We start from the raw sequence: 17658 nt of genomic DNA, 5'->3' as shown, positions 1-17658 counted from the left end.
GAAGCAGTAAAATGTGATCCATAATCAACAGGAAAAAAAATCAGAACCATAGATCACCCTGAAGTTACAATTAGCAGAAAAGGACTTTCTGTTATAAATACATTAAAAGATTACAGGGAAAGATAAATAGAATGAACAAGTAGGAGACATCAGCAGAGAAACTAAAATTCTAAAAAAGAATCAAATGGCAATTCTAAACTGGAAAAAAAAACTGAAATAAGTTTTATTGCATGAGCTTACCAGCAGAAGACATAGTAGAAAATAAAGAATTAGTGAATTCAGAGATAAATCAATAGAAATTACCTTAAACCAAGCCACAGGGAAGAAAGAGATAACAAAAATAAAATAGAACACAGCATCCAAGACTTGTAGAATAATATAAAACTGTCTAATAAGGTGGCTCAATCGGTTAAGTGTCAGAATTCAGTTCAGGTCATGATCTCGCGGTTTGTGGGTTCAAGCCCTGCGTCAGGCTCTGTGCTGACAGCTCAGAGCCTGGAGCCTGTTTCTGATTCTGTGTGTCTCTCTCTCTTCCCCTCCCCTACTCATACTCCATCTCTCAAAAATAAACATTAAAATTTTTTTTAATAAAAATAAAATAAAATAAAACTAATACCTGTGTAATCAAAAAACCAAAAGAAAAGAAGAGAGAAAATGGGGCAGAAAAAATATTTGAAAAAATAATGTCTTCTTAATCTTTAACTGATGAAAGACATCAAACCATAGCTCTGAGAATCTCCATGAACCCAAGCAGGAAATATACATGGAGACCAACCCAGACACATCATAGTCAAATTGTTGGGAGACAAAAGGTGAAGAGAAACTCTAAAAAGCAGCTGGGGGGGTGGGGAGGGGGGGAGAGGAATACATGACATTCAGGAAAGGAACAATAACAAAGACAGCTGACTTCTCATTAGAAAGAATGGAATCTACAATTCAACGCCACCTCTAAATTGCTACAGGAAAACTGTTAACCTAGAATTCTACATCCAAAAAAGCATCTTTCAAAAATAAAGCAAAATAAAGATAATCCCAATAGAACAAAAGCCAATTTATTTCTAGTAAATCCGCCCTACAAGTAAAGCTAAAGGAAGTTCTTCAGGCTGAAGGGAATAAACCTAAAGGAAAAAACCAAATCTGAAAGAAATAATAAAGAACCTTGAAATGCTAAGTATGTGGGTATTTTCAGTGTAATTTTTATAAAGGCATATCGATTGTTTAAGACAAAAACAAATGTTTTACGTGATTCATACACAGAAGTGAAATCTGTGACAGTGTATCAAAGGCATAAGGGAAGAAATGAAAGTAAGCTGTCATAATATTTTTATGCTGTATTTTATCCTGTACTTGAAATGTGTTTGAAATATCGACTCAATGGTGACAAGTAAAAAATGCATATTGTAATTTCTAGAGAAACTACTAAAATTTTTGAAGAGGTATAGCTAAAAATACAATAAAGGAGATAAAATGCAATATTAACAAATGTTAATCTAAAAGAAAAGAGGGGCATCTGGGTGGCTCAGTCAGATAAGCGTCTAGTTCAGGTCATGATCTTGCGTTTCATGGGTTCAAGCCCTGCGTCAGGCTCTGTGCTGACAGCTCAGAGCCTGGAGCCTGCTTCAGATTCGGGGTGTGTGTGTGTGTGTGTGTGTGTATGTGTGTGTCTGCCCCTCTCACATTCACATGCTGTCTCTCTGTCTTTCTCTCTCAAAAATATATAAACATTAAAAAAATTTTTAAAGAGGGCACCTGAGTGGCTCAGTTGGTTAAGTGTCTGACTCTTGATTTCAGCTCAGATCATGAAATCACAGTTTGTGTGTTCAAGCCCTGCTTCAGGCTCTGAGCTGACAGCATGGAGCCTGCTTAGGACGCTCTCTCTTTCCTTCTTTCTCTGCCCCACTCTCAATCTCTCTCTTTCAAAATAAATAAATACACATTAAAAAAACTTTTTAAAGAAAAGAGAAAAAAGGAACAAAAAACAGGACAAATAAAAAACAAATAAGGTGACAGACTTAAACTCAACCATATCAATAAATGCACTAAATGTAAGTGGCTTAACCACTCAGATAAATGTCAGAGATTGGTCATACTGGATAAAACTAAAAGGTACAACTAAATGCTGCTTATAAGAAACACATTAAACATAAAAATACAGATAGGTTGAAAGTAAAAGGATGGGAGATACACTGTGCAGACATTAACCTCAAAAAAAGGTAATATAGCTAGCTGTATCTAGTATTAGATAAAGTATATTTCAAGATAAGGAATATTAACACAAAGATGAAAATTTAATGATTAAAGGTTTATCAGAGGGAGGCAAAATTTAAGAACACTAACCTGAAATGTAGACATAGGAATTCTGGCATCCAAATTACTAAAGGAAAAAAAGGAGGGCAGCAAAGAAAACTTGAGCTATTCGGCTAAAAAACAAGAAATTAGGGTGTAAAAAAGCAAAATGAAACACCACAAAAAGAAAACAGAGAAGAGGCTGGCAGTAGTATGACAAAATATCAGTTACTTCTTCCAAAAATATAAATGCTTTAATTACCATAGTATGAGGGGTAGCATATATTCACATTAAAAACACCAAGTTAGGGGCACATGGCTGGCTCAGTTGGTAGAGCATGCTACTCTTGATCTCAGGGTCGTAAATTTGAACCTCATGTTGGGTGTAGAAGATTATTTTTCTCAAAAAGACCAAATTTAAAAGAATGCATTTTTTGTAGTAAGAATATAGAGGATTTGAACAGTATAGTTAACTTGCTTTAATGTATTTAGAGCTTTGTACCTATCAGACACAAACTATTTATTATGTTCAAGCCATATAAATTTATTTTTTAAAAAGTGACCATGTATGTGGCCACACAGGAAATCAGAACAAATTATAAAACACAAAAATCACACAAGCCACACTCTCTCTGATCTCAGTACAATGAAATTACTATACCATTATCAGACCAGGGAACTGAAGCATAGGGAGATAAAGCAACTTCCAAGTTCACACAGATGGTAACAGAAGATTAGTGCTTTGAACCCAGGCATCCTGATTCTGGAGCATGCGGTCTTTACCTCTGTGCTATGTTTGTTCCCAGAGATAAGGGGCCATATACCTTAGAACTGAACTTGCAACAGAATTCACTTGCAATTCCACAGGCATATGGGGATTTGTAACCAGTAACAGCATCACGGAGAAGACAATGTCTATTTCACAATTCAAAAACTATATAGAAGCAGAAATTTAAATCCTCTACCTCACTCCATACATAAAAATAGATTTCCAATACATTAAAGAATTGAAATTAAAGAACAAAGCATAAAATACTAGACAATACAGAACATTTCTATTTTAGATGAAAGAGGACTTTCTAAATAGGACAGAAACTCTGAAACCATAAAGGGAAAGACTGATAGACTTAACTACATAAAAATTAAAATGTGCACAGTAATAGAAATTGCAAAGAAATTTAAAAGTCAATACAGACACAGAGAAGATAGCTGCAACATATGAAAGAAAAGATTCATATCTTTAAGGCATAAAGCACTCCTACACTTCCGTAAGATAAATTTAAAGATCCAGTAAAAGCATGGATTAAGGGAAATGATATTCCACTAAAGAAATACAAATTGTCCAAAAGACACATGAAAAGATGCTCAATATCACTCATCGTCAGGGAAATGTAAATCAAAACCACAATGAGGTATCACCTCACACCTGTCAGAAGAGCTAAAATCAAAAACACAAGAAACAAGTGTTGGCAAGGATGTGGAGAAAAAGGAACCCTCGTGCACTGCTGGTGGGAATGCAAACTGGGGCAGCCACTGTGGAATAGTTTGAAGGTTCCTTAAAAAGTTGAAAACAGATCCAGTAATTGCACTACTGGGAATCTACGCAAGAAATATAAAAACACTAACTTAAAGGGATACATGCACCCCAATGTTTATAGCAACGTTATTTACAATAGCCAAACTATAGAAGCAACCCAGCTGTCAATCGATAGATGAATGGATAATAAAGATCTGGTATATGTATATGTGTGTGTGTGTGTATACATATATGTGTGTTTATATATACATACACAATGGAATATTATTCAACCATAAAAAGATTGAAATCTTGCCATTTGCAATGACATGGATGGAACCAGAGAGTATCATGCTAAGTGAAATAAGTCAGAGAAAGACAAATACCACATGATTTCACACACAGGTGGAATTTAAGAAACAAACAAGCAAAGGAAAGAGAGAGAGAGAGAGAAACTGAGAAACAGATGCTTAACTACAGAGAACAAACTGATGGTCACCAGAGGGAAGATGAGTGGGGGATGGGTGAATGTATACATCGGGGTGATGTATGGAATTGTTGAATCACTGTATTGTATACCTGAAACTAATAATAACACTATATATTAACTATAATGGAATTAAAATTAAAACTTAATTTAAAAATTTTTTAACATTTATTAAATTTTGAAAGACAGAGACAGAGCATGAGCCAAGAGAGGGAGACACAGAATCCGAAGCAGGCTCCAGTCTCTGAGCTGTCAGCACAGAGCCCGATGTGGGGCTTGACTCATGAATCATGATATCATAACTTGAGCCGAAGTTGGGTGCTTAACCGACTGAGGCACCCAGGCACTCCAAAACTGAAACTTAATTTAAAAAAGAAAACGAAAGTTGCCAATAGATCCAAATGTTATAATCTGTCCTATGGTACAAATATAAAACATTACCAACATCCACAGCATTGGCAAAGATTTCGAAAAACAGAACGGAAGCATGTATAGTCAGCCAGCCCTTTGGATGGACCACTGGGCAACGTTCATCAGAATGTAAAACACGCACGGTCTTTGACCGAGAAACTTCATTTGCAAAAGTTTATCACAGCAATACTTTAACAGATGAGCTACAGTGTAAGCACAATTGCAGTGTTGTTTGTTACAGCAAGACATGAAAACGCCCTAAAATTCCCTGAATAGGCTAATATGATGAAACTCCACATAGCCAATAAAAAGAATCAAGTAGATCTAAATTGAGTAAAAAAATTTCTGTCAGTGTAATTTATTGTCAATGTGTCTCAGTTTTTATTAAATTTTTATTTATTTTATATTTACCTATATTTTTATTATGTATAAATACATAGTATATACAAAATACATGTTTTAGGTACACACACACACACACACACACACACACACACACAACTAAGCACAACATGGATGAATCTCAGAAACACGCCAGGAAAAATAGTCCCACAAAAGAGTGCACATTGTTTAAAAGTTTGACTTTAAAAAGTGAAGGGGGGGGCGCCTGGGTGGCTTAGTCGGTCGAGCGTCCGACTTTCGCTTAGGTCATGATCTCGCGGTTCGTGGGTTCGAGCCCCGCGTCGGGCTCTGTGCTGACTGCCAGCTCAGAGCCTGGAGCCTATTTCAGAGTCTGTGTCTCCCTCTCTCTCTGACCCTCCCCTGCTCACACTGTCTCTCTCTCTCTCTCCTAGAAATAAATAAAAAATATTAAAAAATAAAAATAAATAAATAAATGAATAAAAAGTGAAGGGAATGGAACAAAGAGGTGAAGCAGTCCTGAGAGCCTTACACTTCTGTATTAATTTTCCAACTATTTCATAATCTTAAAGAAAAACGTTTAAGTGAAGAGATGCATTCATTCCCACTACACACATGCTCTTTTGTGTAAAATCCTTTCTAACATGTGCTAAATCTAATATTTTCTAAATCGAACACGCTTCCTACAGCTTAACTCTGACGTCTATTTTTGTAGAGTACTTTTTCCCTTTAACTATTACATCATAAAATGCTACCATGTTTCTTCCTGACTTTCAAAATGATTATTTTAATAGACATACAGTATCCTCGTATCCATAATTTATGAAACTATTCTTCAAGTGTTGACCGTTTGTCAAATAAAACTTGTATTTTAGTTTTATTTGACAAATATATTTGCTTTGTATGAAATACAGCAATGAATGTCTTTATACATGAGGATTTTTGCATCTCTACATCAGTGCCTCAACATATTTTTCTAACACTTCTAAGTCAAAGGACAGGAATAACTTCAGGGCTGTCTATGTTCTGCAATACCCTCTCCAAAAGGCTTATTATGTCCAGGGCGCTTGGGTGGCTCAGTCGGTTAACTTGGGCTCAGGTCATGATCTCATGGTTCGTGGATTTGAGCCCCACGTCGGGCTCTGTGCTGACAGCTCAGAGTATGAAGCCTGTTTCGGATTCAGTGTGTGTGTGTCTCTCTGCCCCTCCCCTGCTTGAGCTCTGTCTGTCTCTATCAAAAATGAATAAACATTAAAAAACATTTTTTAAGGCTTATGTCCATTTACAATCCCACCTGCAGCCTCAGATCACATCTGTTTCACTACAATCTCGCAGATCTGGCGTTAATCTTCACTTTCTGGTTTTCCTTTCAACATTTTAGTTGATATTAAACATAGAAAGGTTGATCTTTGACACATTCCCACTTCAGATATGTCTAAAGCAATCACAAAAAGATCACCAGGAGCCCTACTTAAGAATATTTCATGAGGTTCTTCCCCCCCATAACAGGAAACGTCTACATTGATTTTTCTGATTCTATATGAAGGTAATAAATGTTTACTGTAAAATAATGTAGACAATAAATAGCATGAAGAAAAAGGCAAATTTTATATAATCCCTTTGGCCCAAAACAACCACCATTACGATTTTGTTGTGTGTCTTTATAGCATTTTCCTTATGGATATCAACACAAATTGATTTCATTACATTCCCATACTGAGGTAGCATCATGCACACTTACGTAACCTACTTTCTACCACTTCACAACAATTTATGGGATACCTTCCCAAGTCAACAAATAATTGTCCATGTTACTGATTTCAGTGGCTGCACCTTCTTTTGTCCTAGCACAATAAAAAGCTTGTGCTAATCTATATGCAATGTTTTATTGCTTTCCAATAGATATTTTGCATCTCTATGGAAATCACAGATTTAAAGGCGTATTCGTTATTTGTGATATTAGTTCCCTGTTCTACTGCCCATTTTTCTCTTTAAGAGCTCTTCTCTTTTTGGGGCGCCTGGGTGGCTTAGTCGGTTAAGCGTCCGACTTTCGCTTACGTCATGATCTCGCTGTTCGTGGGTTCGAGCCCCGCGTCGGGCTCTGTGCTGACTGCCAGCTCAGAGCCTGGAGCCTGTTTCAGTCTGTGATTCCCTCTCTCTCTGACCCTCCCCTGCTCACGCTGTCTCTCTCTCTCTCCTAGAAATAAATAAAACATTAAAAAAAAAGAAGAAAAGAAAAAAGAAAAATTCAAAGCATCCTCCAAAAAAAAAAAAAAAGAGCTCTTATTGATTGGCAAGAGCTTTCTGTATATGAGGAGCGTTAACTCAACAATATCACCTCTTGGGGGGGGGGGCGGTTGCCAAGATGACATCATCTAAGGCGTGACAAGTGCCTAGAACAAAGTTGATCTACAGTACATGTTAAAGCTGGTCTCCTTTCCTCCCTCTGTAATCAAAGTGGAGATATAGGTCAATTAAAAGACACTGACACATGCGTATGTATTGGTCATTTCTTTTTCTCCATGATTTCCTGGACGATTATTCAGAATGCTTCCCCCAAACTTCCAAAATCCTAGTTCAAGGCTCAGCTCACCTGTGGTGCTAAGGGTTGCATTCTTCTTACTATTATTATACGTGATATTAGGGTTGTTGTTTTTTTCACTCACCTCCATCTCCACCTGCCCATAGGAAGAAAGAAAGACGGAGCCAGGGACAGAGAGGTGCTGTAACACTAATGGGCCAGCAGGCGCCTGTTACACATGAATTCATCATTACAGCCTCCTGGCAGGTTTTACTTCTTATCCCCACTTTACAGATGAGGAAGCAGGGCACACCTTTGCAATCAGCAGTCAGGAAATAACTCCAAAGCCCTCGCACTGACTAGGGTGGCCAAGCTGCCCGCCTGCCTGCAGAGTGGGGACCCAGCTCGTGGCTTCCTCGGGTCATTCGGGGCCACCACAGGCTTTCACAAAGTAGCTGCTCAACAGTCAGAGATTCAGGTAGCACACATCTCTATTTCAGAGCAGAGCTAGACAAAGAAAGGCCACATCCTTCTTTAAAAACCTCAAGTGAATAATCTAGCATTTCCACTCCTAGGTATATATCCAACAGAAATTACAAATGTGTTCACAAAAAAATCGGGGCACCTGGTTGGTTCAGTCTGCTGAGCATCTGGCTTCGGTTCAGGTCATGATCTCATGGTTCGTGGGTTCAAGCCCCACATTGGGCTCTGCACTGACAGCTAGCTCAGAGCCTGGAGCCTCCTTCGGATTCTGTGTCTCCCTCTCTCTTTGACCCTCCCCTGTTCACGCTGTGTGTGTCTCTCTCTCAGAAATAAATAACACATAAAAAAAATTTTTTAAATGTGTACACAAAAACAAGGAAAAAGAAAGACAGTAACAGCATTGGCCTAAATCAGCAAATAACCCAAATATCCATAAATAGTAAGATGAGTAAAGAAAGAGGTACAGTCATGCGATGAAATGCTCTATAGCAAAAAGAAGCAACGAACTACAACTAAGTGCAAAACGGATAAATCTTAAAAACACGCTGAGCAATGCAGACGTGTGAAAGAGTAGATGCTGTATGACTCCATCTCTTGGGACTCAAAACTGAACCCTGGGAGCGGGGAATGGGGCTTGGTGGGCAGAGGATATTCTGGGGAGCTATGCAATTATAAATCATGCATTGTTTCCTTGTGTATATTATTTTTAGGTTGAATTAAATGAAATTCTTGTTTTTGTAGGTCAAAACAGACAAATATCAGCAACTGCATATGGTTCAAACTAACACTTTCATAAAAATGTTTTCAAAACCCTCTGGAAAAGGAAAGAAATGTCCCACATTGATGGGCAGGGGGCTGACTTTTCTTAAAACCAACCTAAATGCTCCTCCGACAGCTTCTGACCCTGTTTTTTGTTCCTTTGTCTGTAGTGGAGACCGAATCACAATGAGTCCCTCACCCCTGCAGGACACTTTCTCAGTAACATATTGAAGGATCATGACGCAGCCATCCCTGGGCTCAAGAGTCCCAGATTCTCTACGCCTACTGCTCGCCCATCCGGGACACCTCCAAGCCCCTCAACAACTTTGTGCCTTTGGTTAATGATGAGAACCCACAGGCAGGTCCGGATCTGCGGGAATCCCCCTCTTCACTGTGAACCAGTGCTTCCCATTCATCCACAGATTATATTTTCTAAAGAAACAAGTATTACTATGATGATTTTCATATTTAAAAACACTATCATAGGAAAATAGAGGCATGGCGCTTTTATGAGCCTTGTGTGGGTCATAAAAGGCATAATCTTTATAACTAATTGAGATAACTTTGTCTACAAGTTATGAAACTAATGATCTCCTTTTTGTCCTGTTAGAAGCATTTATCTCCCTGTGGCAAAACATCATCAATTCTCAGAATTCTGGGTTCAGCAGACCCACTTTACAGTGGCAAATAATATTTCAAACAGAAAGCTGCTCCATTTATCAGGTGACAAGGCAGAAGCCTCCCCAGGGAGGGAAGAGAGGCTCGCCACACTCCGCCTGGCCCCGACTGGGGGTGGAGAGGGTGCGGGGAGGGTGTCTGATGGAAAACTCCCTGTGCCGGGCTTCTCACACAGCTCTTGGTGATGACTACTGGCTTGGAAGTAAATGATAGAAATACAGCATTTTCCTTTCACATCTTCCAATGCAATTATGCTAATACCCTTTCTGATTCGATGTCCTAAAATCACTGTTGTAAACGTCCAGCAATTTAAGTCATATACGAGAGACTACAGCACTAGGACCCCCCCACTCCGTTAGACAGTGAGCCGGCCACACTGCTCATGGGGGTACGGCTCACTGAATGAGCTCATTCATGAGCTCAAGTTACACCCTTGCCTTAAGGGGGCTTAAAGGAATCATGTGAAATGTATTTAAGGAAGTTTATTATTATTTTATAGAAATCCTGCAGTAAATCATTTGTAATCACAGTGTTGTTAGCTACCTATAGCGTTTCTCTCTAGTGTACATTATGGATTCATCTTAATAAAAGGACGACTGTAATAACATTTCCTTTTACTAGGCACCCATGATGAGCTGAATACTCTCTCATTTAATACTCCCAAGCCTTACGTTCATGGGTACCGCTAATATTCCTGTGGAACAGAGGGGGAAACAAGGATCTAAGCTGGATAAAAACTTTCCCAAAAGGCTCACACAACTAGTAAGTGTCAAAATCAGGATTCAAGCCTCAGCAACCAATGCCAAGGGACACGGTCATGATCACTAGGCTACACTGCTATTCTCAGACACTTTACATAACACAGATTCACAAAAGTGGGGAGAAGGCATCTAATTTTTGTTCTATGTACTGTAGGTGCTTAAAGCATCTTATCTACCAGGGCACCTGGGTGGCTCAGTCGGTTAAGTGTCTGACTTCGGCTCAGGTCATGCTCTCATGAGCCCACAGTTTGTGATTTCGAGCCCTGCATTGGGCTCTGTGCTGACAGCTCAGAGCTTGGAGCCTGCTTCAGATTCTCTCTCTTTCTCTCTCTCTCTCTCTCTCTCCCTGTCCCTCCCCCACTCACACTTTCTCTCTTAAATAAATGAATAAACGTTAAAAAAAATTTTTAAGGATAGGGATTATTAAAAAAAAAAAAAAAGCATCTATCAAATAACATCCAGTGAAGAAAGTATTGTTCCTCTTTCCCACATGAAGAAATCGAGGTTTGGATATTTTAGGCAACTTGCCGGTTAGTGGCAGAGCCGAAATCGAAACATAGACCTGTCTAGCACCAAAGTCCATGGTCTTTCATCATACCACTTTGCCTCAAATGACTCTTCGTTTCTAGAGAGCAAGCAAAATCATTCCAAGTGCATTAGCCAGATGGAACAGACCTGTGCTTCAGTAGCTAATCAATCCCCCAAATCGTCATTAACACAAAAAGTTTCCTTCTGTCCCACGAAGTCCACTGCCAACGTTATAACTCTCCAGGCACGTTGTCTCTGGCACAGCTCTGCCATCTCAACACATCGCCGCGTGCTCGCCCCAACGGGGGACAACGACAGCTGCAACAGGCCACTAAAGGGATTTATGCCGCCTCACCCTGAGCCTGCCACCTATGGAACACCCACGTTCCATGTGGCCCCACCTAATGGTAGGGTTTGGGGAAGGGTAGTCTGGTCATCCAGAAAAGAACCAGAGGAGACCCTCCACCACAAGAGGGTGCAGGCTGCATGTCAGTAGCTCCCCAGTGTGGTGGACAGACAGAGCACCTGTTGAAAATGCAGATTCCCGGGGGCTCCATTCCATACGTGGATTCCGTGAAGTCTGAACTGAGCCCCAGGAGAGTGATGCAGGTGGTCAGCAAACCACCCTTTGGGAAGCCTCGTTCTGCACCGAGGCAGATTGCCCTGGGGTCTATATGGCCATCAGAAGTCGAATGCAATCTGGTGAGCACTCATGAGGCACAGACCACGTTGGTGACAAGGCCTGGCTGGGACTATAGAGAAAGCAAAGCAGACGATGATCTCGCCACAGCCCCCACAATCCAATGACGGCAGTCTGGATCCAGCCACGGAGACGGCGGACCACAACGCAGGGCGGAATAAAACACAGGCCCCCAGAGAGCGTACACAGTGGGGCACAGCAGTGGCGGCAGAACTGCGTGCTGTCACTTACAAAAGTAAACAGGGCCTGCGTGCCCGAGAGAGCTGTCACTTTCCACCACCAGGCAAGTGTCTGAGCATGATGCTTTTTTCATTTCAAACCCCCGGGGCTCCCCAGTTACTGCTTCTAAGGGAATGTCCACGCTTCCCAGCAGGCACAGAGACCAACCCACATTTCTGTCCCAGACTCACTCCCTACCACCCTTACCAGCCACCTCCAGACCCATACTCTATGCCAAGGCCACCCCCTGTGACCTGATCCCCATCCAAAATGTGCCTCCAGACCTCCAGGCCTTTGCTCCAGGACATTCTTTCCACAGGAATGTCCTTGGGCCAGGCTCTCTGCACCTGCCACTTGGTGCTCTAGACTCAGGTGAGATGCCAGCTCTGGGCAGCCTTCCCTGGCACCCGTCCCCTCCTTCCCATCCCTCCCGGGGCTAATTAACCCTCCCTCCTCAGTAAACTGAGCACTTTGCTCTAACTACCACAACTGCCCTTGGCCTCAAGCCCTGGACAGGACTCTTTGGGGTAATAATGGAAGATCTGTTCGTTTCTGTCAATATTCTGAAACCCGGGCTGACAGCTCGTGCCCTCAAGCAAATCGCCCGGACCAGCTAAGGTGCCAAGTTGCCCTGTGTCTGTTTGGAATGATACCAACCAGGGTGTACCAATGAAGGGGAAGGAAAATAACTAGCACAAGTGCTGGCCTCTATAAGGTGCCAAATAAGCAGCTGTCACCTGGACAGATGATTAAAATGTTGGGAGGCGAAACTTTCAAAGCCAGCGATTACACTGGGGAAAATAACAGGTAGCGGTCTGCTGCGTGTGAGCCAATCTGTGAGCTCCCAGGAGCCCTCCCCGCACCCACCCAGCCTTCCTCCTTCAAACACCCCCAGCCCCCAGCACGGGCCTCGCGCACAGGAGGGCTCCAAGAAAAACACAGGATTGGTCTGAGTTGAGGCAAAGGCCATCCATTCCCTGAGTGACCCACGGCTCCCAGACGACATCCCAGACAGGAGGCCACTTGAAGCCACAGGAGGGAGGGATTAGGGACCCCAGGGAACCCAGGCTCACAGGTGAAAACAGGTAGCTCACCTTCCCCCTCCATCAGCATTTCTGATTGTTGTCTTATTTCCAGAGCTCTTTCTGCAGTGCTACAAATAAAGGGTTTTCCGGATGAACTGAGGTCCTGGGGACAATGGCCAAAAGTCTATCCCGCCCTCCAATTCTTTAATCTACCATTTAGGTTTGGACCTGCAAGCTTACACCTCACCCTCTGGGCTCCAAAGACTAAGGAAGACCCTGCAAAATCTGCAACATGTCCGAATCCCGTGTCTCAGGGCACGGGAACCCTAACTACCACCCCTGCCCATTTGAAATACCATCCTAAGAGTCCACTGTGAGGACCGGAGTGACATCTCTTCCCACACATCATCCCCAGCCGGTCATTTGCTTCTCTGGAGACAACAGGTCACGGTAAGGGATTGCTTTTAGGACGCAGTCACTTCTGCTCTAGTTCCCGAATCTGGCGCCGGACACATTCTATCTCTGCGGCTGGTGGCTGTGGGACATGGGGTTCAGCCACCTGTTCAGATCCAGATTATACCTCCTGCTGCGCGTCCTCCAGCCAGCGTCTTATTCTTTCTAATTCTTGGTTTCTTTGTTCGTAAAGTTGGGAGAATGAAGAGTGTCCACCTCGAGGGATATGAGACAAGAGAAATCCCACCGAATGCCTTATGCATAGTAAACCCCTGTGTGCCCCGCGCCGGCTGTTATTTTTCCTGAAGCAGCATAGCGAGGTGACTGAGAGTCCAGATAATGCAGAAGAAGCATCTAGATTTGGATCTCGGGGCTGCCCGTATTCTGTGACATGGGTGGTTTCTTAATCTGCCTTTGCTTCCAGCCTCTTCATGCATGAACACAAATGCCAACATGCCCTCTTCACGGAGTGTGTGTACGGATTAAATACCATGTGTGATCATCTTCATTACTGCCTGGAACATAATAAACCTGCAATGAATGGCACTTACTGTACTGGTGATGGCAGTAAAAGTGGAGGTAATATACTACCAGTAGTATAACACTGGCCGCGGGGCTGTTGGCTAACCAGCTTGTATTCACACCGTGTTTGCTCCCCGAGATCCGGTGCTGGCTTTGCAGGTCCACGAAAGCTCACAGAATCTGCTGGAGTCTTGGGCGGCAGTGGACACAGCAAGCCCACTGAAGTTCCTTCTCTCTACCCACACTCCATAAGAGCAAAAGGGCCTCCAGGCAAGCTTCTGAGCACTAAACGCAGCCTCAAAGCTACACATTGTACTTTGATTTCTCCTAAACACTGGGCTCCTCTAACCAATTTATTCCCTGTTCGCTTGAGCTTTATGTGCCTGCCCTGATTTGCATTACTCATTACTAATTTTCTTCCCAGTGGTTTGAACTTCTTGGTCAGGGCTGCCCGGAAGACACCACACACCTCTCGGATGATCTGTAGGGGTTTCCTGGAGAGCATTCTCTTGGGATCCTGACTCACCAAACCTCAGCATAAACCCGGCCTAGAAAGAGAGAGAACCTGTTCCCTAAGGAGAAAGGAAAAGCATATCACCCCACGGCCTCAAGGTCCAAAACTGCATTTCATTAGTGCTCACTTCAAATCTACAGGGGCATGTGGGCCTCAGGCAGTGGGTGTTGTTCTCACTCAGAGCAAATATAATCCCAGAACAGGTGAATCTATGGGTGATGTCCTCCCAGAGGCACAAGTTTGCAAAGGAGCAAGGTGTCTCCCCTCCCCTCAAAAAAGATTATTCTCTTACCCTGAGAAATAGGGTACATATACCAAGCAGAGGCAGAGGGTGAATTTTATCGGCTACGCTGGACCGAGCTGCAGAGAGAGCGGATGCAGCTCGCCCAGAAGGACCTTCTCAACCACACTCTGCTACGGAGACCGCCATCTTCATGAGCCCAGGTGGGTACAAACCACTGAAATCTTGCCATCAGACCAGCATTGGGGAAAGAAAGAACAAACCTCCCCCTAAAATCCAGCTTCTGTCATCTCACCAGAAGCTTATCTAAGAAACAAAGGGTCATTTGTATCTGTGTGCGCACAGCCTGTCCTTCCGGAAGTCGTTATCTCTGCCTGATGATAACAGCCTCTTAACATCGAAGACTCCCACCCAGGCCGTGTCCCACTGATACCAAAGCTCCTCTTTGCAGGTAAAAGAGCCACAAGTTGGATACACTGTTAAGAGTTCCAACTGATATGAAATCAGGGAATCATCCCACAACACCATCGATGCCCAAATGTTTCCCTCTGGGTAACAGCAGATCCCCCATTAATTAATACAAAGGGGAACTTTGGAGAAAAGAATAGAAAACTGCCTGATCTTTACAGAACGTTCTTTGAGGAAGCAAAGAAGCACCTAAAGCAGTAATTATCACATTTTCAAAGCCACTGCACAGAGCGTCATATATTTGTAAACATCTCATAAATGTCTGGGGGGGGTATCTGAAGGGAAATCTGAAGCCAATATAAATATTTGCATACCGTTGGACCCTTTCATTAGCTGACAATTTCCAGCAGCAATCAAATCAGGCAGCCTACTGGCCGACCTCACTTTATTTCAGCATTATGCACACAGACATCTACGAAACAAATGTTAAATCCTACTGTGCACTGCATACTATTGATCATTTCTATCACATAATAATTTAATGGGACCAGCCTATCTGCTAGTCAGATCTGGCCGCACCAGATCACACAGCAATCTCTAGTTTTAATGTATATTCCAAAGGTAGAAAGATCGAGTAAGAGAAGGGAAAAGTGTTTTCTGTTTTCTCAAATGCATCAAAACCCAACTGAAGTTCTTAGTGTTTAGTCAGAAGCTGGGAGAGGGGGCTTGCCTGCATCTGGGGAACTCACCACCCTTTATGACGGTGTGAGTAAATACTCGGGATGAATTTAATCCCCAGTAAAGAAAAACATGCAAGAAAGAGTCTTTCTTCCCATGTGCTTTCCTGGGCTGCACGGAACAGAAGTCAACTCACAGCCTCCCACCTGCCATCAATGACTCCGGATTGGGGCAGAAATCCAGAGAGGGGCCTCCTGTTTGGAACGGCTGCACGGGCTTTTCAAAAGAACCTGGCAAGTCCAGAAAGTTCATGCAACTTTAATATTTCAAATGTGCCTGAAAACAAGTCACGCGCAGAGCGGGAAAGGGAACCTGACCAGCTAACGCGGGCTCAAGTGCAGGTGCGACGCCTGCCTGACCAGAGCTCATAGGCGACTGTGAGTGGGTCTGAGCTGGCGTTAAAGGCTTGGATCTGAAAGGCAGAGGGCAGAGACGGCGACAGCTCTCTGCTGCTCGGGTCCGGGAGGCCGGCGGGTAGCGGGTCACCGGGGCGCCCTGGGGTTCAGACATCTCTGAAAGGGCTTGCGCCCGGAGCCCCCTCCTCTTTCCGAGATCGCTATTTCCAGGTCCCAGCCGTTCGGGGCCACCAGGGGCATTTCGCTGCTCTCCCCAAGAGCGCCCGCCCGCACCCTAAGCGGACAAGGGCTCCGCGCTGAGCTCGGGGCGTATGAAGCCCGTACCTCCGGCTGCGGCCCCCGACTTCCCCGCCTCCGCAGCAACAGTTTTCCAGCCAGAGAAGTACCGCAAACGTCTCCTAGGAAAACGCTCACCTGAACCCCGGTGGCCAAAGCCAGGGCCACGGAAGGGGATCAAGCCTGGCCCTGCGCACGGCGAGGGGCGATGGGAGACGGGCCAGGAGGAAGGACTCCAAACGTCGGCTTAGAAGACCGCACAGGAGGAGAAACTTCCCGAGAGCGCGAGCGAGGTTGCGCGCCCGCTTCCAGGGGCGCCGCCGCGATTCCCCGGGCAGCTGGCGCGCAGCCGGCGACAAGCGCCGGCGAGGGGCCCCGAGCGGCGGCCGGTCCCTCTCCCGGCGCGATGGGAGCGAGTCTTCGTCCACGTACATGGGTCCCTCCGCGCCCAGGGTCCCAGGAAGGGGACCAGGACGGTCCCGTAGGGGCACATCCCAGGCACTGGGCGGGGAGGAGACCTCGAATCCAGGCCCCGAGGGGACGCGGTGGCGCAAACAAAGTTGGGGCGCAGGGACGCCCGGCCCGTGGGTCCCCGCGTCCGCGCGCCCCCGCCCGCGGCGCGCCACTACTTACACGAACACTCCGAAGAGCAGGGCTCGGACCCCGATCTCGATGGCCAGCTCCCGCATGGTGCGGCCGGAGCAGCTCCCGGGGCGGCGGCGGCGGCTGGTGTTCTCGGCGGCTCCCGCAGCTCGACCGGCGCCGGCTCGCCAGACCCGGGGCGGCGAGGGAGGCGCGCTCCAGGCCGCGGGCGGGGGCGGGAGGCGGGCGCCGGGCGGGGGCGGCCGGGCGGGCGCCGGGGAGGGCTCAGCCCAAACCTCCCGCCGCGGGGCCCGGGGCTCGCGGACGCCGCGCCCGCCGCGCCTCGCCCCGCGGCCCCGCGCCGAGCTGGGGGCGCCCTGGGGACTCCCCGCGCCCTGGCGCCGAGCGCCGCCTCCGCGCCCTGGCCGGGGGAGGGGAGGGGAAGCCCGGGGAAGCCCCGCCGCGGCCGCCGCCGCCTCCCCTGCGCGCTCCCCGGCTCCCCCGCCAGTGGGCGGCCCCTGCGCTCTGCTCGCGGGGCAGCGCGCTCGCTGGGTCTCCGCCTGCAGCTGCTCTGCGGCTCCGGGCTCGGCCTCCGACTCCCGCTGTCCGGCCTCGGGCTCCCGGCGCACGCACGCACGTGGGCAGGGGGCAGGGGCGCGCGGGGGGGGATGCTCAGGCCAGGCAGCCCCGGCACCCTCCCTCCCGCTTTTTGCTCTCCCTACCCCTTTCCAACCTGAAATTCTTCCCTTTATTTTCCATAAAGTCCCCCCCCCCACCACCACCACCATGCCCTCCACCCACCCCGAGAACACTAGTAGGCTTCGTTTTGCCCTC

At 45.5% G+C, this 17658-nt stretch overlaps 1 protein-coding gene across 1 annotated transcript in view; it reads right to left on the bottom strand.

The window, feature by feature from the left end:
* The window catches only part of PLPP4 (phospholipid phosphatase 4), a 120944-nt gene extending 103927 nt beyond the window's left edge, over window positions 1-17017 (bottom strand). The window contains exon 1 of the mRNA XM_039250444.1: window positions 16876-17017. Within this exon, the coding sequence (XP_039106375.1) occupies window positions 16876-16931 (56 nt within the window). The 5' untranslated portion in view covers window positions 16932-17017. The remainder of the gene's footprint in view (window positions 1-16875) is intronic.
* Window positions 17018-17658: the final 641 nt, after the last annotated feature.

This window comes from Hyaena hyaena, unplaced genomic scaffold (assembly GCF_003009895.1).
Source record: "Hyaena hyaena isolate Hyena2069 unplaced genomic scaffold, ASM300989v1 scaffold_367, whole genome shotgun sequence".
In the NCBI taxonomy this organism is placed as follows: domain Eukaryota; kingdom Metazoa; phylum Chordata; class Mammalia; order Carnivora; family Hyaenidae; genus Hyaena; species Hyaena hyaena.
Note: the sequence above shows the minus strand (reverse complement) of the source record. Positions and strands in the feature narration are given on the sequence as shown.